The following is a 25916-nucleotide window of genomic DNA, read 5'->3' as shown; positions in this document are numbered from 1 at the left end:
TTCTCCACCATGGCTTCCAGAACAATACTTAAAAGTTAATGCAAAATAAAACCATTCACTTTAAGAATATTCTCCTTTTCCACCGTTACACCAAATATCTCTGTTTACATGTGTGTTCTCAAATTTATGTCCCACAGGAAGTGGCTTCCAATTAAAGGTTCCGCCCCAATGCAACATAGAACCTATGCATATTATAATACACACAAACATATACTGTTCACAAAATGAACACAAACCAAAAGATTAATTTCTACCCTCAGTATTCAAAATATGATTCATACTACTAAAATAAATGATGACAGTTATATGGGGGTTCTCCAGGGTCAGGGTTGGGAACCTGAGCACAAATTTGAATACAAAATTAAGTAAGGGTAAAAAGTAAAAGTAAAAAATCTCTTAAGTTGTAAAAAAAAAAATCCCTAAAGAAGCAAAGTGGAGGAAGTTTAGAGCACTATATTCCATGCTGCTCGTCATACCAGAGATTATGCGCAGGCGCAGATCGGGCAGCGATAAGCGCTGTAATTCACGAACATGGCCGCTGGGTGGCGCCAGTGTTCCTCTGACATCACCGGAAATGAAAACAGGCCAAGGGGCAGACGTGGGCAAGAAGACACAAACTTACATAATTGGGCAGAGCGTTGAGTTGGTTTCGCTGCTCTGCGCTGAGTGTCGGTGCGGCTCTGTGAGGATGGCGGAACCGAGCGGCGGCTACCAGCAGGTGAGGAACCGCCACTGGGTCTCCGGAGATCTGAGGAGGCGAACTGCTCCAGAATAGCACACTGCTGGCTCAAATGGTGAAGTGGAAATGTCCAACACCATGGAAAAGACCTCAGCTGCCGTAGTATTTAATCTTCTAGCTTGCTGTTTTTGGATGCAGGTTTAGCAGAACCGGGACTCTGGTTCGGGGAGTGTTTCCCTTCCGGTCCACCTTAAATCTCATTGTTTTTAGCTGGTTTGCATGATGGCCGTTTAAACATCTGCATCCGACCAGCGCCAATGTTTACTGCCATAAAACACACTTCAGTCCCGAGTTCAGCTTTTTCTCAAACATCTCCTCACATGTAGGACTTTAATCTGCTCTGGGTTCTCGGGCTCAGTGTGTGTTTGTAGCTTAATGTTGGGCGAGAATGAAGTTTGTTGCTTTTTATTATCCGGATTATCCGTTCCACCTTAAAAGTTCCAGCAGTTCAGTTTTCCTGCCTGTAGATGTCGCTGTTTAGCGCCTTATCACCGATAAGCAGGGGCTTCAAGCGCACACCCTGCGGCACGGGACCGGTTCGGTAAAGGTTCTAATCAGGGTCCAATAACTCATTTTAGAATCCATGTTTTAGTTAAAAATCGTTTTGTGGATTCTGAGCAAACTGAGAGATTTAAGCGAAAAAAGTGCTGTTATTCCACTAGGGGACGCGAAAGAGTAACAAACTTCATTTTATTAGCCAACTGAACATTTATTTGATTAAAAAAACCCTTAATAAACGGAACATTTAACACCACATCCATCACTCAGCACCAGAGGAATCGGACAATACAAACTACTGGAAAACTTAAACCGTTATGTAAAAAAATATATAGAAAACTGCAAACAAACATCAACATGTACCCTGTTTTATTGCGTGTGCAGATTTTAATGTTGCTTCATACTGTTTTCAAAATAAGAAAAGAAAAAGATTAGTTTAAGAATTTCCATTTATGAAAAGTATTTTATAGAATGAGGGGGGAAATGTATTTCCAAAAAAGTCTTTTTTTTTTTATTTTTTACTTTTTTTAAACTTTTAAAATAATTTTGTAAACTATATTGATTTGATTTTGATTTTTCCAAACTTCAGTACTGTGGGTTGTTTTATGTAGATTCCGGACACTGATGATGTTGGGGAAACCCGTCTGATTACTGTTGACTAGACTGAAAACTGGGGTGTGTGTGTGTCATGGAACAGCAGGAAGTCACATGACTGACTGGAGGTTGAAGGACTCTCAGTAGTCTGGCTTTTTACCCCCATCGCCTTTGCATTCCATTTCTGTTGGGTTTAAAATCTGTTTTTTTCTCAACTCTCTTTAACTGGTGTTATCGTCGATGTGTGTTGTGGGTTTTTTAATTTATTTTTTTAATTAAAAAGAGTATTAAAAAAAAAAAAGTCGTATAAAATCCAGTACAGACGCCTCGGTTGTTGGAGTGTAAACAGCTTTGTGTAAATGAAGCCTACAGGAAAAGGAACTCAAGTTATCTACAAATAATAATGGCATCTAACAGAGATGTAATGGATAGATCAAGAAAAAATGGCCAAGATACAAAAGAGGAAAAGCAAACGGTGAGTGTGTGATTGAGGGAATATTTATATCACTTTATAAGGGATGAATGAAGGGTAATATTTTTTATTAGAGACTATTAATAAGGGTTTAAGTTCAGGCAGTTTTGGACAAATTCTGAAATAAATCGAGTCAGTAATAACAAATCAGTTGTTAATGATTAATTGATTACTGAATAAGGACAAATGACTCGTGTGTGAAATAATTCAGCTTTTTAAACTGATTTTTAAACATAAACAGTCTTTGTTATTAAATGTATATAAATAATCTGCCCAAATAACTTGCAGCTTCAAACTAAAGCAACAGCTGAAACATGTCTTGGGTCGAGCTCGTTACTGCTCGGATTCTGTTAACTTCTTTGTTGCAAACTTCACAAAAATTAACATGTAAAAATTCCTCTGCATGCAAAAGAAGAGATTTTAGGGAACAAAAATTATCTGAGTGACACAAGTCTGTTTTTCTCTCATCAGTTACCCAGTGAGGAAGAGGCAGAGGCGGGGCCTCAGGTGAGTACTGATGCTCCGCCCCCATACAGCAGCATCACAGCAGACAATGCAGGTATGGAATTCTCTTAATGTTCCAGTTTTTAGTTTGGAGATCTGTTGAACTGTTTATCTGTTTATATACAGTGAGGTCCAAAAGTCTGAGTGTTAAAGGGAATATTTCTGTTTTATATTCTTTTCTAATACAAGACAAAGGATAGAATTTATATCAGTAACAATGAGTGAAAATTAGTCTTAGACGTGTGTGTGCACGTTTTGGAATTTCATAAAATCGGGTGTGTTCTCCTTTTTGCTGTGTTGAATATTACTGAATGTTAGTTTTTTTTTTTTTCAAAATTGCAACTTTTTTTTTTTTTTAATTTCCATGTTTAAAAAAAAAAAAGCAAAACCCCCATCCCTGGTTCTCAGTGGTGTTTTAAAGATTTGGAGCTCACTGTAATGAAATTATCTGATTTTCAGACTGTTGTAACTCATGTATCTATCTAATAAAGGGAAATTAAAATTCAAAACTTTTTTACTTGAACATAACGAGTCAAATATTAAAAGCAATAGAAGTTAAAAGTATGGTTAGTAATTATAGGATGTTCATTCAAAGCCTTTTTTTTTTTTTTCTTTTTTAAGCATATTTTGATTACAAAGGTGATGCTGCTTTCCCCAAACCTCCATCTTACAATGTGGCCACGTCGCTGCCGTCGTATGACGAGGCTGAGAGAAGCAAAGCAGAAACTTCTGTTCCTCTGGTGACGGGACGAGTGAGTATCTCACACCTCTGATCCAGAACCACACCGTACTGTAACGTGACTCCGACTGGGCGATGCAACGCTGTAACGTCGACGTCACGATGAGTTACGTTGCGGTACTCAGCGTCAGGTTCTGTTTCTGTGCGTCTCATTAGCATGAGGATCTGAAGCGCGAGAGGTTTAATGTTTGAAGGATTAACTTCTTGTCAAGGTCACAGCGAGGTCTTCAAAATGAAGGTTTTTCTTCAGCAACTTCCTTCCTGTTTGAAGTCCGTGTTATAAAGAACGTGTTAGTGTTGAGGTCGACTTGTTTAATTAATAACCTGATTAGAGACGGCAGAGTTGATGTTAAAATTGTGTCCTGAATCTTTAAAACATTTTAACAATTTTATGGAACTCATTTTCTCTCCCTTTTCAGTCCTAATATTTTTGTACATTAAAGAATCAAACTCAGTTATTCAGGTGTTTTTAAACTTGGGGAAATGACGACTGTTTTGCTTGATGTTTCTTTTGTAATTTAAACGTTGTGGTCCATTTCATGTATCGTAGAAATGTTTTGGAGAATCATGTGATGTTTTTGTCGTATCGTCCAGTCTGAACTCTAAGATGTTGCTGTGCCAGTTTCAGCAAACAGTTTTTATATTATTTATTTATTGGTTAAATGACGACAATATTTTTATTTTTTTTAAAAATTCCTTTCCCCCCATTTGCTGATGGTTCTTTGTTTCTTTGCCACACTGCTTGCGCCCAGCTCAGGGAACGCCTGGACACTTTTGATGATGTAACTCGAGCCCTGGAGGTATAGTAAGTGTTTTGAGGTATAAGATAAGAGAGCCTTTTATTATCCCACAAGGGGAAATTTACATTGTTACAGCAGCAAAATATATAAAGAGAAAAAGATAAGGCAGTGAAGGAGTAGTGCAAAAGTACTAAGTATACAAAAAGGGTGTGTGTGTTAAAAAAAAAATTCGAACGACATCGAGGACGTCCCAAACTCCATTTCAAGGATGTCTGCAAAGATGCCATGAAGAACCTTCAGATAAACCCCAACACTTGGGAGAAAATAGCCACCGACAGACACAGATGGAGGGCAGCAATCCACGAGGGAGCCTCAGAACACGAGAGACAGCAGCGCAGTGACCACGAGGCAAAGCGACAGTGCAGAAAAGACAGAGCGTCCTCATCCTCCATGCCCGATGGACCGATCTTCCCCTGCCACAAATGCAATCATCTGTGCCTCTCCAACATCGGCGGAATCAGTCATGAATGTGCTTGTCGTGCATCCACAAGCGGCTGCTAAGACCGTCTACAAAGACGCAAGAGCCAAAGAAGATATAAAAAGCAGTAAACTACAAATTCAAAGTTAACAAATTTGCATAAATTAACAGGTTTGCAGATATACAGTTAATGTGTATTACACCGGTGGTATTGCGCAAGAGCCATTTTATCAGTGTGTAGCGAGCAGTTCACTGTAAAGTACTGATAACTAATAGTCAGTGAACACGGCACACATTCAGAGGGGTCTCTGTGGATGTAGAAGTGATTTGGACAGTATTGTTCATTATCGTGAGTGGTGTCTGGTGCTGTTTGGTGAGGTGCCGGTTGTACAGTTTCGCAGCAGTAGGGAGGAAGGAGCTCCCGTGAAACTGTACGACCAGCACCTCCCCAAGCGCAGCACCAGACACCACTCACAATAATGAACAATACTGCTGGGTACCAGTGGTGCCCATCTTTGAGGGCTTTTATGGTCCAAAGAGAAGGAACTTTAACCCAGATGTAGTGATGTAATAAACTTTTACACCTTCTCCGGCAGCAGTGGAGCCCACTGTAATCTCTCCAAATAAAGCAGATTAGGGTTCAGGTTTGTGCCCTCACCAGACTCTCGTCCATCTGAACATTCATGCAGTTATCTAATCAGCCAGTCATGGAGCAGCATCTCGGTGACTCTGAACGTGACCTGATTGTCAGTTTGAGTATTTCAGGCCCTGAAAATTTCAGGTTTCTGAGCATCAGTTCTGTTGGAAAGATGAAGATTATAAAAATGTCATCTGATCTTTTTATCTAATGTGCGTCCGTGTCCAGTGTAGACTCGGATTCCTGTTCCTGGCTGACGCGAGAGGAACCTGATGTGGCCTTGTGCTGTTGTAGTTGACTTGTGTGAAATGCTTTTCTGCTCATCATGGTTGTACAGAGTGATGATTTTGAGTTTGTGTAACCCTCCTGTCAGCTCTGCTCCTTAATCGCTGACTCTGATCAACACGGCGTTTCGGTTCGCAGAACTGACTCTCAGGATATTATTTTTAATTTTTTGGGGGGTTTTGTTTTTCGCACCATTCTGTATAACTCTAAAGACTGTTGTGTGAAAATCCCAGATCAGCAGCTTCTGAAAAACTCAAACCCACAGCCAGGCCACGGTCACTGATGTTTTGGAAGTAAATCTGGTACACGTTCTCTTGGACTGAAGTGACGTACAAAGGACCAGGTTCTGTTTACAAAGGCCTTTTTTTGTGTGTTTAAAAAAAAAAAACCTTTTTACAAAGCATGCCGTATGCGTGATATTCTGTGTGAAGTTCACTGGCCCGAGCCATAAAGACAGAACAGACACCTGCTTTACTGCAATATTCACTTTCTGTTTATGTGGAAAAAGATGGATTTCTTTTGGTTTATCACCCTGTCTCTAATGCTTTTGCAGGATGATGACTTTGTGGCCAGAGATGATTTTGAGGATGCAGACCAGCTGCGAATTGGCAACGACGGTGTCTTCATGCTGACTTTCTTTAGTAAGTCGTCTTCTCTAAACATCATTGCTTTACCTTATTGTAAATTTATTTATATTGCCTCCCGCCCAGTGTTCCTGGGATTAGACTCTGACGTGATCCTGACCAGGATGGTGCTCTTACTGAAGGGGACTGAATGACAAACGGACAGTTCAGATGTGCAGAACATGCGTTTAGTAAATAGAAAATGTATACAGTAATCATCGGCTTATTCATTATGCCAACTGAGACAAATCTAGAATTTTTCTGGCTGGTAAGAAAATGGCATTGGGGGAAAAACCCAAGCTAGCAATTCTGCCAGACTTTTACGCCAACATTTCTTCTTTAAATTTGAAGCCAAATTCATTTTGGTTTGTTTGTTGGAGCATGTCGTCCTGTATGAAATGTAAAAGCACTGGCTTAAAGACAGTTATCAGTTGTACAAAGTTTGATTCGACACTGATGTGAATTGGATCAACTGCCTTCGAACAAAACTCATTAACTAAGAGTGAGTGCAGCCGGGGAAGAGAAATATCACTTGAGATGATAAAGTACTTAATCTGAACATAAACCTGATCCCAGATCTCTTCTACTTTGGTGTACCTGGTATCTGTTGGAAACGTATCATGTACAGGATGTCATCGGGGTTTTTTTTTTTTTAAAATTGTCTGTCGTTCAGCTCTCCAGCACATGCGATTTAAACTCGAATGAAATTTGCTATCATCGCCACCTTTCCAGCATTTTATGCTATTTCAGGAATATCTTGTAGATGTGCTTTAGGTTTGACTAATTTTTTTTTCTTCCTCCTTCTCCCTGCCCTCTTCAGTGGCTTTCCTCTTCAACTGGATCGGTTTCTTCCTGTCTTTCTGCCTGACCACCTCAGCAGCGGGTCGTTATGGCGCCATCTCCGGTTTCGGCCTGTCCCTCATTAAGTGGATCCTGATCGTGAGAGTACGTGTCTTCCTGCAAATATCTCCTTCCTCATGTCCATGTGATTTAGTCCTTCCATAAGATTTACATATTTTCTCTGATTTCTGTCCTTTTAAAATCCTGTTCTTTGGTTTGTGTGTTTTCAGTTTTCTACGTATTTCACCGGCTACTTCCACGGTCAGTACTGGCTGTGGTGGGTGTTCCTGGTGCTCGGTGAGAACGCTCATCTTCTGTTGTTTGATGTGGGCAGTAAATGAGTTTCAGAAAATCAAGTCTGTATATCACAACTATTCTTCAAAATTTCCCTTTTGCTCTTGTAGTAGCTTTTACGGAGCTTATTCAGTCAGGTGACTTCTCTTCCAATATAGCGACCGCTGGCCGGCCGGATCGGCCGTAATAACATTAGTGACTGTGTTCAAAGCTTCTTATGCAAATTTGTGCATCATTTTCCATGAATTAATTCAAAATGGATGAAAAATGTAAATGTGTGCACAAAAGTGGGCCTTGGCCCTGCAGACCCTTTTTCAGTCTCTGCAGCAGTTGACTTTAGACAGGAGGCGTTGATGTCAAATTCCTGATCTGATATAAGAACTGAAGTACCAGCGGTTAAAAACCTGGATATTGTCAGCTATCTGGCGTTAACACAACCTGCTGAACATGTGGTGTTAAAATACTGCGGTCACATTGTTTTTATAAACGCACGCGCACGCACAGTACGATAGCACACGAGCGATATTAGAAGCATTGTGTATCGTATAAATGTGAACAGTTTTCCTGTGTGCGCTTCGTGTCTCTGACTTTATCACAACCAAACCTGGTAATTTTAATGAGGCAGATTAAACACTAACCAGATGTAGTGTGTGTGCTGCAAATTCTGCTACACACTGATGGTTCCCATGTCCTGTTATCAGGCTCCGATATCACATGTTTAACAGCTGATATCCGTTTATTCCGGCATTCAGGATCTTTAGGAAATCTATAAAATGACAGCTGGGGATTTTAAATTTAGTTATTTAATTTTTTTTTTTATTTTGTCCATCTAAATGCTGAACAACTGACTTTTTTTATTGTGAATTTCAGCCACACTAATCGTATTGGACAGGTCTGTGTGCTCGTTTGTTTTACATCTAAAATGGTGGTTTTGACCTGGGGTAATGACATGCGTGTGATGTCGCGTGAATAGGGTCCATACCGCAGCACTGATGAATGCTCAGATCTGGTCAGAAAGTAGTTGATTTTTATATCTAATGGTAATACTGACTGTAAAGTTTTATTGTTAATGCACGCATTCTAATACTGTTTCTGTAGTAACGGCTCATTCCCTAAGATGTGTATGGCAGATGTTCCAGATAAAGGCATTAAAAATGTGTAAATGTTGATAAGGTGACGTTTTCTGGATGTGAAGCTGTAGCACATACTTGTTGGCAAGTGGTTGTGGTATAAGACGAGTAGACCGCGGTGGGACGTGCTGTAGAGCGAAAACGATCAACTCCACAGTAGTGTGAAGCCAAGTTGAGTGTGTAATAATACAGATACCGTAATGAGTTTTTGCGTGTTTCAGGTTTTCTGCTCTTCCTCCGAGGCTTCATCAACTACGCCAAGATCCGCAGGATGGCTGACTCTTTCGCGACTCTCCCAAGTACCAGAGTCCTTTTCATCTATTAAAACTTCACGTTCTTAAGCTTCTGTAAGGGTAATCATGTTTAACTGTAAATACCAAAATAAGCATTTAGAAGTTCATGATGATGATTGTAGATGTTTGTCTTCCTGCAGCAGCTTGTTGGAAACTGAGAATGAATTTCTGGCCTCCACGGAGCCGAGGGACCATGACAGATTTAAAGAAAAAAGCAAAAACCCTTGCATACATAACGTACCGAAGAGAAGTTACATGTTTATTTCAGGATGATGGATGAGTGCTTAATCAAATCAGGGGAAAATAATAAAAGACACATGATGGACAGCGTGCTGCACTTTCTGTTTCTCAATGTAAACTTATGCTGATGTCTCTGAAACTGCAGAAGTGTTTAGTGATTTTAAGGTTAAACGCGTTTTGCATTCTTGGATTTATAAATGAATGCCATGTGATAATCTGCTCTGTAGTGACGGCATGCATTGTGCCCTGGTGGCCCATAGGGGGCAGTCTCGCTTATAGTTTTCTTTAGTTATTATTTCCCCTCCTCCTTGTAATGACGTTGGACGCAGAGGCAGCCAGTGGCTGTTCTTCATTCACAAATAGCTTGTCTTTTCTGTGAATGGTGTTGGATGAATTTAATTTAAAGCAACATTTCTCTCTCTCTCTGTGTGTGTGAAATGAAATTAATTAAAATTCCCCTCTTTTTATTAGAGTTGTCACATGTGATGTGGTCAGACAGTATGCTTTTATTGTGTGTTTATTTTTAAACATGGGAAGCCCCATAAGTCAGTGTATGTCACACCATGTGGAATGAAACTATAACTCAAAATAAATATTTATCCCTTTATATTTTGCCCATATTGTCATCCATAAAATGGATAATTAAATAAAATATTTTCAAAGCCCCTTTCAGGCATGACCCTGTTCCTAGGTCTTCTGTTCTTTTCTTATATGATGATATGAAGGAGTGCAAGTCCCTTTTCATCTGCACTGAACCAAACCCTGTTCATCCTGTTCTTCTCAATTGGAGGAGCCCAAGCCATCTCATTCCGTGCGATTATTCTTTCCTGGGTAATTGAGTCCTCCTTTGATTAGGTGAATACACCCCCATTCAGGACGCAGCCATACTAGGGGTCTGTTTCATCTCCTGTGGTTTAATTGTGCATGGTTTTTTTTTTTTCCTCCCCTCTCTTCCCTTTTTTGTTTTGCTGTGACTTGTCTGCTCTTGCTGAGGGTATCATCCATGGAGCAGGAAGTGGCTGTCTTTTGTACTCTTTGTTTTCCCAACCAGTTTTGCGGACAGCCTTGGAATGCAGATGGATGCACACATGTATACGCCTGTAAATAAGATATTTGCTGTGAGACAAAACTTGTGTTCGTTTTCATGGCTGGATTTGGGACGGAGCCATCAGGGCTACTGAAAAATACCTGGAGCAGAACTGGGAATTCTGTTCTGCACATTTGTGACGATGTGCTGAGTCCTACAGTTTGTCACTCACAGCAAATTTTTTCAGTTTGGCCCATTTATAGATCATTTTATTCCAGGCACTAAGGTTTGGTGCTGAACTTTGGGACTGTTCCCAAATCCAGGAAATGTAGGTAAGTAGATCATATTGATATTTTTAAAGTGAGGTAGGGCAGTAAAAGGCCTCACATCTCCAGTGTCCTGGGTTCAGTCCTCAGGTCCAGTTACTGCCCCTGTGGGTTTTGTCTCCGTATCCTGGTTTCAGTCACGCAGGTATGTGGACAGGCAACTTTAAATTGCTGCTGTGTGCGCTATGCCATGCTGCCATCCCATCCAGGCTATATCCTCTCTTTGCACTCAGTGCACTTTTCTTTAGCCCATGAAGTCATTTTAAATAAAAATGAAAAATCTACAATTTCAAAATCTAACCAAGGAATCAAGAGATATTGTTACTGTAATATGTAAAAAAAAAAAAAAAGACATTGTCCTTCTGATCTAATCGGAAGAGGCCAAAAGTATCAGTAGGAGTTGAGAGCAATCAGTTAAGTTCCTTAATGATATCGATTTCCTTATTTAATTATTCTGTATAATTTTGCTTGGTTTGTATTAATAATACTGATTAAACTATTAAAGCACAAATAACTCTAGGTGTTTAACCTTTGATGGGTAGTGTACTCAATAATTTGTGATTAAGCTTTTTGTATGTAATCAGGATGAGGATTATAATCTGGGCTTTAGTTGTGTCTTAAAATTAAGGAGTATGTTCAGTTAATCAGATTTTTGTCTAATGTACAGTAATTCTCATTACACAGACCTTCTTCTGGACATCTGTTCCACTTTTTCTTCTGCTCAGATATAGAACTGAATCTGAGCTTTGTTTGTCTTATTATGCAAGACCTTGTTTTCGACATTTCATTCAAGTCACGTGTCGTTCAAGCAAAAAGGCGAGTTTGACCTGATTCTTCACTGGGGCACGGAGTGGCCATGCATTCAGGAATGGGATCAGGAATATTGTCTCTTAGTTCACCCTTTGAGCAGGCTGAAGCTCAAACACACCACATGGATTATTATTCTTAATGTTTATGAAGGTGTTAAGGTTGAAACCCGATTAGAGTTTCCTTAACTATGGAATGCGCCACAGATCTTCAGCTTGGACTCCATGAGCTGTGAGATTGGAAGCTGTCACTTCCTTTCCTGTTGTCTTTCTGGGTGAAGAGCACTTAATGTTTAATAACTGCTCACACACCCATGGCTCTTTAACCCTAAAAAATTGCCCACGCCCACCACAAGCTGAAGAATTCTCCAGAATCCTGTGAGCCAATATTAAGAAAATCCTGCCATTAGAGTGGCTGTGATACAGGAAGTGAGGATGGGGAAGGTGTGTGGTTGTCTTGAGGAAGGGGGGAGTTTGGGTGACACTTCCAGTCGTATGACTCATACAGCTCCTCTTTTTCCTTCCCCTGTCCTTGAACATTTCCGTGTGTCTGTACTCGGGGGGGGGTTTGACGCTGACTCTTTGCTGATAAGGTCAGTTGAACGGTGGGAGGATTCTGGCTGGATGGTTACCGTGGTGAGGGCGGGCCGTATCCAGTGACGAGCGCCCGGTGACTCATCCTCGGAATGCTGTTGCGGCTGCTGCTGATGGTGATGGGATGGAGGATACTCAGAAACCAGCATTTTTCCAATCCTTTCTTTCATCTTTCAGCCACTCTTCTGTTTTATTCTGTCCATCTTTGTTTTTGTAATATTCAATTTTGTCTTGTCGGCATCTTTAGTCCATCTTTTGCACGTTTTAAAACAGCTGTGTGGTCTTGGGATGGAGGAGTGAATCAGATGTGTTGGTGGCACATACGAGAAAGAAGAAATAATAAAGATTCTCATCTCGCTTCTCATTCATCTTTCCATGAATGGATGATGAGCAGCACGAATGGTGGTTAGTCTGGATCAGGATTGGCTGCTCAGAACTTGCCACACACACACACACACCAGGCAAGAGCAGAGAGACGTCATGCTACGTTTCCGCAGTGCATCAAGGGAATCGGCCTGCCTCTGACTCATACTAGAGAGAGAGAGAGAGAGAGAGGAGGGGAGAGAGATGAGGGGAGTAAAGATGGGAAGTGGGGAGAGAAGAGGTCCTGGTCTTCACCCCCCCAAAAAAAAAAAATCAGTGATGTAATACAGGTAACTTATTCGTCATGGCCCACCCCTGCTCTCCTACTTCTACCTGATTGGCTGACCAAACGTATGAATGGACGGCACTGTTCCCTATAGAAAAGGGAAGAGGAGGGAGGGAGTCTCTCCTTGGTGTGGGTTAGAGCGACGTCATTTGCTCATTGAGGAAAAGTGAGAGCAACATCTACTGCTCCCTTGGCAGCTGATCTCACTCTAAGTCACACACGTAGGCAGTGTTTATCACTCTTAAGTTGGTGTGTGTGTGTGTGTTGGTCCTTCCTTTCTCCCAGAGAAGGAGAGCTCCAGTGGATAACAATGTGTGTGAACCGGTTTAGTCATGAATGAGCAAGTGGGGCTGAATAAGAAGCTGTCCATGTGTCAGTGTAGTCAGTGCTCTGGGAAAGGCAGAAAAGTGCACACGAGTGTATGAGTCAAAATGATTAATATATCCTGTGTGTGTGTGAGAGAGAGAGAATATACAAGGATGAGTTAATGTAGAATGTTACATTTGGTAATTAAATAATTGATGATATTACAGTCAGGATATCAACAGGATGCACTGGTTATGCTTCCTGTGTGTGTGTGGCCTTCTATTTGCATATGCATGTCAGTGAGAAATTTTCATCGTGAATGATTTGCTATGTGTATTACATGTCTGTAAGTACAGTGAGAGAGAGAGAGAGAGAGAGTGGCGGTGCTAGGCTGGAGGAATGTGTTTGCGTGTGCAAACCCTGGCTCGCTCTGCCTTGATCCTGAATGACTCAGTGCTGCAGTACTCTGTGGGAGGAGCTAAGGTTCTATCCCCAACTGCCAGCCCTGCTAAATGTTCTCACAAGCATGATTCTCTCTCTCTCTCTCACACACACACACACACACACACACACACACACACACACACACACACACACTCTACATCCTGCCACATCAATAGTGTGACCTATAATTAGCTGTCTGCACAGCTAATGCACAGAAGACTAGATATCCAGCTAAAGGTCTTGACTGTGGAATCTCAGTCTTGGTGTATGATGAAACACACCTGAAGAGAACATTTTATCAGTGTTTTTACATGAATCATCTTATACTGTCTGATATATGGTTATTATGTGTATTACATGTCTGTAAGTACAGTGTGTGTGTGAGAGTGTGAGAGTGCCGGTGCTAGGCTGGAGGAATGTGTGTGTGTGTGTGTGTGTGTGTGTGTATATATATATATATATATATATATATATATATATATATATATATATAATGCATGGACATTGCTTGCTTATAGCTATATACAACTAATGCTGATCTTTACACTGTGTATCACATGCAAGCTCAACATTTTCAGTGGTGTTTTTTTTTTTTTCAGACTCCAGGGTTGTACAGAACCACTGATGTCTCTGGGACGGCCAATGACTCCTATTTTTCTCCCCTCCCTCCACACACCGTCTGTACCAGCTGCAGGATCACTGTTGAAATTCCAGTCATGCGCTCTCCATCTTTTCATCCCACTTCGGATTCCTGTTCTGCTATTTCACTGTTGAGACAGGACGCTAGTGTGCATCATGTTTATATACAGCCATATCCACACTTTACTGAACTGGAAACATTTAGAATACAAATCTCTCTACTTAAAAAAAAAAAACCTGATTCTGATTTACTTTTGCACAGTCAACTATCTGCACCATGCATTAGCTGTAACTAGCACTGAATAAGATAATAAGGCCGACTGATAGCTACTGTGGCCTAATAAGAGATGAGTGTGTATGAATGATGTGTGTGGTGCATCTTCACAGTCAGAAATTTCCGTATCAATGGAAAGACATTATAAGCAACTTAAATTATGTATCGAACCTATAGATTCTTTTTTGTCTTCCTTTGCAATAGCATGCTGACAGCAGACTGGATCACCATTTTATTGGCCCTGACTTGACGGAACCCGAGGGTCCCATATCCTCCACTCCAGCCTCTTACAGCAGTCACCAGTAGGTTCTTTGTAAAGCTGCTCTAAAAAAGAGCTGCTTGTTGGTCTAATATGCAGTGACAGCTCATGGCAAAGGGCAAAATGTTCTCATTGGAAGGCACAACCCTATTATATGAACAATTACACAAGGATGTCAGCTGCTGGCTAATGAGTTATGTCTGTTGGCGTGAATAATCAGAATCACTTTGACTCAAATTTCCAATGACTGCACTCCAGTAATATGAAAAATATGCCCATCTTAAATATTCAAGCTTAATTGCTCCTAAATGCACAGCAGATTCAGACAGCGGTGGCAAATATTTCAGTAATAATTCCTTGTTAGTGTATTTTACTTGTATAGCATTTTTAAACCTGAATAATTTTACTGAAAACTCTTCCTTACCTCCCTAGAAGACATGAAAAAGTATGTTGAGGTAACTTTCACTAATCTGCTAATGTTAACTGACTGTATACTGTATCACTAATGTCACCTGATGTCTTTGCTAACACCAGGTTAGACTAGCATCAGGTCCAGTAGCTAATGTAATTGGCTAGACAGCAAGTCAAATTCTAGCTAATGGTAAAAATGTTTTTTATTTACAGGATATTTTACTTCTGATTAATTCTTTAGCAAACTACACTCACTGGCCACTTTAATAGGAACCTGTTGTTGATTCTAAGATCCCTGTTCTTGGCTGCAGGAGTGGAACCCAATGTGTTCTTCTGCTGTTGCATGCTGAGATGCTTTTCTGCTCATCACGGTTGTAAAGAGTGATTATATGAGTTACTATATCTTTCCTGGCAAAAAAGCTTGAACCAATCTGTCCATTTCCCTCTGACCCTCTCTTATCAACAAGGCGTTTGTTTCCACCCACAGAACTGTCGCTCACTCACTCAGTGTTTTTTGTTTTCTGCACCATTCTGTGTAAACTCTAGAGACTGTTGTGTGTGAAAACCCCAGGAGATCAGCAGCTTCTGAAATACTCAAACCAGTCCATCTGGCTCAAACCAACACCCAGACCACAGTGAGAGAAAGCCACACTTTGAGATCACAGTTTTTCCCGTTCTGGCGTTTGAACATTGTGAACATTAACTGAAGCTCCTGATTTGTATCTGTGGGATTTGATGCATCGTGCTGCTGGCGAGGGATCGGCTGATTACAGAACTGCAGAAAACAGCAGGTGGATGTAGGGGTGTTCCTAATAAAGTGGTCGGTGAGTGTATATGAGCACATTTAGAGTGATGTTTTCAGGTTAAAAGGTTTATTACTTTAAAATGAAAATCATCAACAGTTTTACAAGTAATAGAAGTTACTTTTGACATGAAAACATGGCATTACTTAGAAGAAGAAGAAACCTTTATTTGTCACATGCACATTCAAGCACAGTGAAATTCATGCTCAGCATTTAACCCATCTGAAGCAGTGAACACACACAGAACAGTGGGCAGCAGTGCTACAGCACCTGGGGAGCAGTTGGGCGTTAGGGGCCTTGCTCAAAACACTTCAGCCCAACCTCAGCCCAAGGCTGCCCCATATTAACCTAACCACATGTCTTTGGACTGTGGGGGAAACCAGAGCACCCAGAGGAAACCCACACAGACACGGGGAGAACATGCAAACTCCACACAGAAAGACCCTCGTCGAACCCAGAACCTTCTTGCTGTGAGGCGACAGTGATAACCACTACACCACCGTGCTGCACAAATTACTTAATTTCATCAGTTAAAAACATTTACTCTTTAAAGCGAGACGGCCTTTCGAGTTCATAAAACCGATGAAATGTAGTTCCGTCTGAAATGTGGTGATTGTGATATCTGTTTATTTCTGTAATATCTCACAAAATATCAGGCCATTCTGTGGCTGGGAAGTTATTTAATTTGAGGGGATTAAAGCAAATAATGTGCATGAAATCGCTCGCTTGGCGCAGTCAAGCAGACAGAGGAAGTCCGTGTGCGCATGCGCAGGTTTACCTTCTTCTTCTTCTTTTGGGTTTTACGGCAGCTGGCATCCACAGTGTTGCATTACTGCCATCTACAGGTTTCCCTTTGAGCGTGCACTGACAGTTCCATCATTCTGTCGCTAAACGAACAGCTGATCACACCGAGGTGCTCGCTGAGCGCCCATATTTATTAGTTTGGTCCTGCGTTTCCTTTCCTTCGTATAGAACATAACATCTTTTCTTCTCGCTTTCCGTTACTGTAGTCGCTCTTTCACGTTTCATTCGCACACTCACGTCCTCCATTTTTCTCTCCTGTTTCAAATTTGTATCCCACAATGCCTTGCGTGAACAGGGAAAGCCCACCACATGATGCATGACGTAGTATCTTGAATTGGGTCATGGTGAAGCAGGAAAAAATAGCGGAGGATTTAGGGCCACGTGGCTCTAAAATATTTAATTGTTCTATTAAAAAAACCCTAATAAAATTGGAAGTCTCTGATTTGAATTCAGTAGCTTTCAGTCACTAAACAAAAATAATTGAGTGTTGGGGAAAATTCTTTTTATGACCTACACTTGAACAATTTGAAAGGCAGTGCAGCTTTAATACTTGAGTACATTTGAAGTAGCACGTTTTAAAAGTACATGTATTTTGGTTGGATAATTTCACCTTTAATTGAGTAAGATATTGACACGTTATCTGTACTTTCACTTGCATACTTTTTCCACACCCGGATCCAGAAGGGATTGATCGACCCATACGTACCAGAACCTCCTGTCCTGTCAGTGTACAGCCCAATGCAGCACTGCTTTCAGGACCGTCAGTGTGGGACAGAAAGTAAAGCGAGGCGGTGCCGGTTCCTTCCATCAGCATGAGGTGTGGCATCCTGTGGAGGAAGCTGCAATTCCAGTGAAGGTGCAATTTGCAAACCATCTGGAAGATGCCTGCAGGGCTTCCTCTCCGGAACGTCCCCCTCCAGAGGGATGCAGGTGCTAGAGGCGGAGCAGGGGAATGAGGCAGTGGAGAAGAGAAACGAGTTAGAGGTTTTAGCTCTGCCTGTGCGAGTGGAAAACACCTGGGTCAGAGTTTTAGCAGGAGGAGGGCCTTTTGTTTCCTTTGACACTTTTAGAGCTTCTAGCGACTTGTGGGTGCACACTGACTAAAGGCTGGGCCTTAATTGGCAATGCCCTCAGTATGAAGCAGAGGGATTATTATTGTTCCCTTGTGCTATGGAAAAGAATTGTAGGGAGGGAGGATAGCAAATCTTTCTGACATGATGGAAGGGTTCAACAAATGGGAGAGTTTAAGCCGGGGATTTTTGGAGTGAATTTTAAGCTGATTGCACACTACATGGTTTTAGCCCTGATTTCTCAACCACCAACTAATTTTAAGGCATTTTGTTGTGCACTCCCACAGCCTGTGCTCATGTAACTGTGAATAGTTCAACAGCCTGATTTTCAAGGTTACAGAGACTCTGATATTTTGCTTTTCTCAGTAATGAATCATGTTGTGTGAACCCCTCTGTGACTAGTATCATTGCTGAGAAACAGCCATTGAGAGTCTGAGCGGAAATCAAATCCATGTCCTGTCCTGCGCAGCAGATCCCTGAATCTGGTTTATTATCTATCTTTTTGTGGTGGAGGGTGAGAACAAAATGTAAACACAAAGTATAAAAAGAGCTGTTTCTTTTCAGTATACCTCCAGTTCTCTTTGAAGAACAGACAGTCATTGTTTCCCACATCTCCACAAACCATCCTTCCTCCACATTTTTCTCTTATTTAACTTTTTTCTTGCTTCAGAACAAAATAGTGATATGAAACACAGCTCGTTTATTTTGAGAGAAAGAAAGGTAGTGTAATGTGTCAAGTTTATTTGTATAGCGCTTCTATGTCGCAAAGCAGCTGTACAGAAAATTAAAGACTTTAAACATATGAGCTAATTTTATCCCTAATTTATCCCTGATGCTCAAGTCTGAGGTGACGGTGGTGAGGAAAAACTCCTTCAGATGACACGAGGAAGAAACCTCGAGAGGAACCAGACTCTAAAGCGAACCCATCCCCATCTGGGTGATAACAGATAGCGAGATTATAAATAACTCACATCTATAACTGTGTCCTATAGAGTCACAGAGTACAACTGTGTAACCAGGAAATTCATTATGGTTTGAGCCTAATGTGTGAGTCTTGGCTGAGAGTGAGTGTGTAGTGTGCACACCAATGCATCCACAAACCAAATGATAAGAACCAGGTAAAGTGGTGCAGTGTGAGTGGGTCAGTGACTCTGAGATTCTGAAATTGGTGTAGTGTACACTCACTTTTAATGACTGGTAATGAGGACAACTGACAAGGAGAAAAGAGGGTCTCTTGACCTCGCCAGAGCCGTGTGTTTTTATAGCATTCCTGGACAGTTCAGCCACTTCCCTTTGCAGGTGTTTATTTTTGGGGTGTTTGGCCACGTTGTCTTACTTTGGGCTGGCACAGCGAGTGGGCCCCAGAGATGTGATCCTGGAGATTGACGCCCTTGACAAGTCGGAGTGTGTGGGCCTCAGCTGGATATCCAGCATAAAGTAGTTGCTCCCTTTCAGCATGGCTTAATGAATGCAGTTCCTCAACATGCAAAACACACACCTGAACGGCACGTCAATGGTGCAGGATGTGTTTGGACCAAAGTAATAGACTGTTAAATGCATAATGCTGGAACTCTTCCAATTATGGAAGCCTGTGCTTGTTTTAACATTCTGGCTATGCTTTCTGCTAGCATTTAACTGCTTCTCTCTCTCTCTCTCTCTCTCTCTGGCAGTGAATGGCTTCCATTCTAAGCTCTGCTTGCTATCTTTGGTGAAGTCAGGTGTAAGGAAGCATGCTGCTGATGGTAATGCCTGTTATTTAATCCATTCAACACTCTCTCTCTCTCTCTCTCTCTCTCTTCTGAATGGGCAAGGCTGAATCTCCTTCCTGCTTTGAAACGCTCTAGTCAAGCATGCTGGCTCTCACGCCTGTAATGGCTTTATGAGACAGAGAAGAAGGCACAACAAGCACTGAGAGAGTCTCCTGAGCCGGCGTGGCTTCCTGCAGAAATGGCTCCTTCCGCTGACTCGATCCTTGTCGGAGAATGTGGCAGGTGGCTGAGCTGTGCCTACTTCTTTGTCTCCCCCTCCTTCACTCTACCCTGCCTCTGTTTTCTTGAATGAAAGAATGAATAATGGATTTAACCCCTTCAGCCTGTGCAGTGTTTTAGTCTGCTGACTCAGTCACATTCAGGTTGCCATACTGAAGATCTTTAATCAAAGATGAGGATTATTAACACATCATTCCTGCTGTGAATTTTGACAAAACAACCCCAAGGACTATGCCTATCTATCTATCTATCTATCTATCTATCTATCTATCTATCTATCTATCTATCTATCTATCTATCTATCTATCTATCTATTATTTTTTTTAAATGTTCAGTCAAACACTTAGGCAATAACATTTTACATAATATTTGGGCTAATCTCATTACAAGCTGCAAGACCTCGTATTCTAAGAAGCTATGCACTTCCAACGTGCAGACAAATTTTATATCGCTTTATTTTTTCCCTTACAAACATTCTTCTAAATGGTCTGCAGCTTGCTCTTGCAGAATCCATTGTTTCATTCTTGGGAAAAATTACACAGTTCATTGGAGGGGGCAGGAGATTTCCTCTAATCTGGCATGCAGAACATTCCCAATTTCCCACACTCAAATGAGACCTTTCCGTTGGACTCGTCTCAGCTCCGGACGAGATCTCATGGCTCTTTCACAGACACACTGTATTAGTCTCGTAGCCTAAAAAGCACACGTGTGGTGGAAATAGAAATAAATACTGTACATATTTGTCTTAGTTTCTCCCAGTTATTTAACTTTTAGCCAGGCATTGAAAGAAACTTTTTTAAGCTTTTGTGTTCTTATGAAATCTTTTCAGGACCGAAGGAAGATCAGTGTTGGAAAAATACATAGAGAAGCTTGCCTTAAACCTTAACAGTCAAACACAATAAGCTTATCTAACAGGCTAAACTCTTCCTATTTGCTATTAAGCTACTACTAATGTATCTCCAACATCTTCATGTTCCATCAAGCTTCATCAACTTCTCTGAAGTTTAAACATTTCTCAGAACAGAGCAGTCTCATTGCCATTGGCCTTGGCAAGGGCAGTGGGAGATAAATGCCTGCTCTCAGCTTCTCTCTGCTGTGAAACCAGCCATGGCGTTGTTGTTTTGTGCCTCTTCTTCCTGCCTTGGTCGTCACGCACTGGTGAGGATGGATGGAATGTGGAAGAATGGAAAGCTATGATGGAGGTGCTGGTGGTTCTTTGTGAAGAACAACCCTCTGTCCCTTTTTGTCTAAGGCTGGGTGCAAAAAGTTATTCCTGACTACATTTCAATGTTGCAGTTGATCTGAGGGTTCTATTATGTCACTGTATTGAACATAAAGCTGGCAATTTCTTATTCATGAAAACCAACATGGTTTTGGCTCTGCAGATAATTCAGGGGATAGAGCAGGAAAAGTAAAGCTAAGTTTAACTGTCACAGTTGTTTCAGAAGCGCTTGAGAGATGTTAAAGTAAGCGACAATATAAAATGGAGGCCCTAAATATTATTCTCATCTCTTTCCAGTCCACAAGGTGTAAAGCGAATGACTGTAATGTGGAATTTTGGATAGATAGATAGATAGATAGATAGATAGATAGATAGAGAACAGCTTCCTCCCTTGAGTGAAGTAACTCAATCCCTGAATGAGGCCTCTGTCTGTGACTGTCCATCTCTCTCTCTCTCTCTCTCTCTCTCTCTCTCTCTCAACTCTACATATCCTTCTTCGAATGTGTCCCCTAATGCTTATTCAATGGAGGCCCAGCATTTTAGCCCACAGTTCAACCCACGGCACTTAATTAACTTTTCCTGTGTGATGGGAGGGCAGCAGATCCAGGATCAGTGGTCATGGTGCTGATTGATGGTCACACTAGATGTGGAAATTCTCCTCTTCAGGCGATGTGTTTAAGTAGAAAAGGGAGGGCATGAATGTCACAGTTTGACTCTTGGCATGCTCTTTGATGTGTATTCAACAATATTTTTACTTCAGGTTAGGGCAGGCCCCAGCCACAGTCTGTAAGGTTTCTCGGGACCCATGCATATACAAAATCTCTCCCTCCCACCCTCTCAGCTACCCACACCACTTATAACCCACTTGTTCAGATGGTAAATATGCAGTACCGGAAGCCCAGGAACACTCTATCAGTGTGCTATCTCAGCTCCTGTTTGCTCTGCTTGCCTTTATCTGTCACATGAGGGCTGTGCAGCCACATAAACATCGCCCTGGGATAAAGCCAGCTGCCACATGAATGGAGCTGCATTGTCCCTTCACTGAACACCCCCCCCCCCCCCCCCCAACAACTTACATAATAGACTATATAAAGTTAAAATAAAGTTCATATTTACTGGATATCGATACACAACCTTTCTATCAGGTTCTCATTAATACTGCCTGATGGTTGACAGTGTACCACACCCTCAAAAGCTAATGAAATTAAGGTATCACTGATTGTGGAATACTTAACGAGCATGAACCAGGCAACTTGTTTCAGCTGGATCATACGGATTTCAGGGCAACATAGATCCTCTCCTTCCCAAGCTCCAATCAAAAACAGACCTCCATAGAATTACATTATGAGGCGAATAAACAAAATGTTTCTTAGGACCAAAGACCACTTGGCCTACAGTGCTGACTGAGTGCAGTGATAACGTCGTACAGGAATGGGGCTCTCTGCTCTGGTTGTCAACAGAAAACTAGAGGACGTGGGGTTTCAAGAAATGCAAAGAAGGGAGGGGGCGGCTATAACGAGCTCAGACCTCGCTTGTTTGCTTGTGAATGACAAGGGCCCCGACATAACCATCAGTAAATAAAATGTGGCTGTAAAATTAACTACAAGACAGGTCCAACAGGAATCCCTAGCGGCACTTCCTGCCTTTCAGAGGCCATAAACAAGGCTTAAACAAGCCAAGCTGGCTCCAGCTCATATCCCACGGCAACGGGCCAGGGTCACGGTGGCCTCTGCTGCCGGCTAGCTCCACTGGAGGCCTGGACACAGTGACGACATGGAAGAAACCCCCACAATTGAATGGAGTCTGTTTATGTTTAGCCATTAAATGGAATGCCAAGGATTTGCCAAGAGAACTTTAATACGCACTGGTATCAGGCGTTGTGATTTGCTTTTTGATTTTACTTGACTGATTGATTTTAGGATGAGAAATCATGTGCATGGTACTGAAGAAAAAATTGGAAGGCTGTGATTATTTCATACTTTTAATCATCATTGTGGACTATAGTATAAATTTACTAGCAATACATTTTATGCATTTTGTTAATATTGTTAATATAAAAACAATAATATAAATAATAATACTGTGCAGATATGTTACTGTTAAGACAAGGATCTCATCATGAGACATGTAGGCTTTGGTGGAGGTGATTGTAAAACAATTTCCATTAAGCCATAAAAGCCATTTCTTGCTCTCTACCTTTTGCCTGCGTGTAATGGTACTGCCCTCAGTAGGAAATGCCACTTGAGTTTCCCTTGGGAACACATGAACTCTGAGAAGGGCAACAACATGCTTTTTTGCCTGTCTGGAGACAGACGGTTAGTGGAGGAGGATGTGAGGAAGGCTGGGGGTGTGCAGTTGATTAGAGTTTGACCTGGAGTCTCTTCCAGCTAAAGTCTGCTGCACACTACGTGATTTTAGTGACCGTTTCCTGGTCGCCAACTAATTTTGGGGCTCGGCGACTATGTCCGGCTGCAATGGCTTGTCTAGTGTGAACACTGTCTGTTCAGTCTGTGAGCAAACACTGAGGGTCTAATATTTTCAAGCATTTTTGATTTTCTTGGTGATGAATCATGCAAGAACAGCACTGAGATACAGCCAATGAGAGTTTGAGAGGAAATCACATTCATCTGCTATGACGTGCAGCAGATCCCTGAATTCAGTTTATCATCCAACTCTTTGTGCAGGAGATTGAAGGCAAAATTTAAGCTCAATAATAAAGCCAAATTATTTGGGATGTCAAACCCAAACGGTTGTTAGGAATGACAAAAATAAAAACAAACATGACATGATTTCTGACAACAAACAAAATAAAAATGACATATTTTTGCCACTCTATACCTCCAGTATATCATCTGCCAGTGTCTGCTCCAACAATCCTATCTCCACGTTTTAATCTCATATCTATTTGTTCTGGTTTCCATATAAAGTAGTGATAAAGTCTCTAAGCCAAATGATAGACTTGTTTATTTATTAGATTTATTTTCATGAAAAAGCAGGATTTGGGGATCTGGTATGCTTATTTGGAATTAAAGATGGTGTCACCTGTGAGTGATTGTGTCATGCACACACTGCTACACCCACCACACAGCTAATAGAAAGTGATAAAATTCATATAGTGTGCGCTCAGCTTAACTAACACTAACTACCCTGACCTCTACCCCAGCTCGTTTCTTCCAGGACACTGCAAGGGCTGTAGTTTGGAGTCACACCAACCAACCAACCAACCAACCAACCAACCCCAGTGCATGCTCCTGATGGCAGACAGAGATATGTTTAAGCAATAGATGTATTACATTATTGCGCCTCATAGCAAATCGACTTTCCACAAAGCTGTTCCCAAGTTGTGTATATGTGGAAGCATCTGGAATATTAATGCTCTTTTGAAACTATTTCCTGGCAGTTGTTTCTTAGTGACCACTATATTTCTTTCTTTTTTTTTTTACTCACAGTTCTACTCACAGTTTGCGATAATGACTCTGACTGAATGGTACACAATCTTGCTGAAGTGAAAAAAGTCCATCTGTACCCCCACCCCTTGCAGTTGTTTTCCCAAACACCGGATTTTCATTTGGTACTTGGGAGGGAGCAGTGCTGACAGTATTTATAGCTTGGTGTTCTAACCAAAATTATCAGTGTACCACAAAATAACTTCCTCAGTCCTGGCCACAAAATAACAGGATGCCTTCAATTGTGCATATTTATTAATTTTAGCAAGGGATTGCTAGTTTTATAAATAGCCATGCTCCTGCAGCAGTCCTCCAAAGTTCGCTGTATAAACTTTCTTTCTCTTTTTTCTTTCTTTTCCCTAAATTGACATGGCTGGAAAGTAAGCGGGTGACTGATGACTAACATTGTCGTCCTTTTAGTGGGTCCTACTTCTGTTGTCTGGCCTCTAATAAATTTCTCCTCCACAAGGTTGGAGTTCAAAGGTCTTCTACTTGTACAGTCCTGCTATGACTGTCTGTACCATACGATTGTCAAATATGGACTTTAAAAGAAAAGTCAATGGTCAATGCATTTGCCATCAATATAGTACCTAATAAATTTGATCAACCAGAACAAAACCAGAACATTCCTCCATTAATGTAATCATGAAGCACAGTTCCAGGTTGTATTTGTGTTAATAGGGTATACTGTTAATATTATTAATACTGTATCTCTAGGAGGTGATTTGCTTTTGACTGGTGGTATCTATGTATTTATTTTGTGGTATTCATTATATTTTCATAGTGTATACTCCTTCCACCTTCTGTGGAGCTCCACACAGGGATTCCAGCTCAATAAATCTCAGAGAAGATGTTTCAGCAGCACAGACATGAATGTGTCCACGCCACGTAAATGGAATAAATACTTGGTGAAGATGTTACCATCTGTGTAGCAGACCGAGCACCAGAGACATCAGGCCACTTTATTTACTGGATAAGGAGTATAGAGTAAGATTATTTAGAGTTTGATTCCATAAATTGACATATTTTCTTCTGAAACAGAAAGTCAAAGTGATATTCTGTGCTTGGATAGGTTAGTGTTTGAGATACACCACACCTCGCACAATCTAAACAAACATGACAGTACTTCAGCAAGTAAGCTAAATATGGAAAACACAGAAGAGATTAATGAAAGGCTTTTTCTTATTCATCTTACTTATAAAACTAGAATATAACCAAAAATCTAAAAAATACAATGGCTCACCGAGGCGGCACGGTGGTGTAGTGGTTAGCGCTGTCGCCTCACAGCAAGAAGGTCCTGGGTTCGAGCCCCGGGGCCGGCGAGGGCCTTTCTGTGTGGAGTTTGCATGTTCTCCCCGTGTCCGCGTGGGTTTCCTCCGGGTGCTCCGGTTTCCCCCACAGTCCAAAGACATGCAGGTTAGGTTAACTGGTGACTCTAAATTGACCGTAGGTGTGAATGTGAGTGTGAATGGTTGTCTGTGTCTATGTGTCAGCCCTGTGATGACCTGGCGACTTGTCCAGGGTGTACCCCGCCTTTCGCCCGTAGTCAGCTGGGATAGGCTCCAGCTTGCCTGCGACCCTGTAGAAGGATAAAGCGGCTAGAGATAATGAGATGAGATGAGACAATGGCTCACCATTTGTTTACTGACTGGAAGAGCTGAACTGGTCCACTGCCATTTACAACAATAAACCAGCACTTAAAAGTGCTTTCCATCAAGGTTTGTGAGTTGAAGCCTGACGAT

General features: G+C 41.4%; 1 protein-coding gene across 2 annotated transcripts; it reads left to right on the top strand.

Moving 5' to 3' along the window:
- Positions 1-558: 558 nt before the first annotated feature.
- LOC132895732 (NEDD4 family-interacting protein 1-like) lies at positions 559-9792 on the top strand. 2 transcript variants are annotated; one of them, XM_060936552.1, is made up of 8 exons: positions 559-718; positions 2775-2862; positions 3429-3559; positions 6240-6327; positions 7130-7254; positions 7380-7446; positions 8795-8920; positions 9007-9792. In XM_060936552.1, the coding sequence occupies exons 1-7, from the start codon at positions 575-577 to the stop codon at positions 8896-8898; spliced, it is 747 nt and encodes a 248-aa protein (XP_060792535.1). In that variant the 5' UTR covers positions 559-574; the 3' UTR covers positions 8899-8920; positions 9007-9792. The 2 variants fall into 2 exon arrangements, with proteins under 2 accessions (XP_060792535.1, XP_060792536.1); XM_060936553.1 differs by lacking the exon at positions 559-718 and adding an exon at positions 1971-2306.
- The last annotated feature ends 16124 nt before the right edge of the window (positions 9793-25916 follow it).

Source organism: Neoarius graeffei, chromosome 12 (genome assembly GCF_027579695.1).
Source record: "Neoarius graeffei isolate fNeoGra1 chromosome 12, fNeoGra1.pri, whole genome shotgun sequence".
Taxonomy (NCBI): domain Eukaryota; kingdom Metazoa; phylum Chordata; class Actinopteri; order Siluriformes; family Ariidae; genus Neoarius; species Neoarius graeffei.
This window is presented reverse-complemented; position numbering and strand designations above follow the sequence as displayed.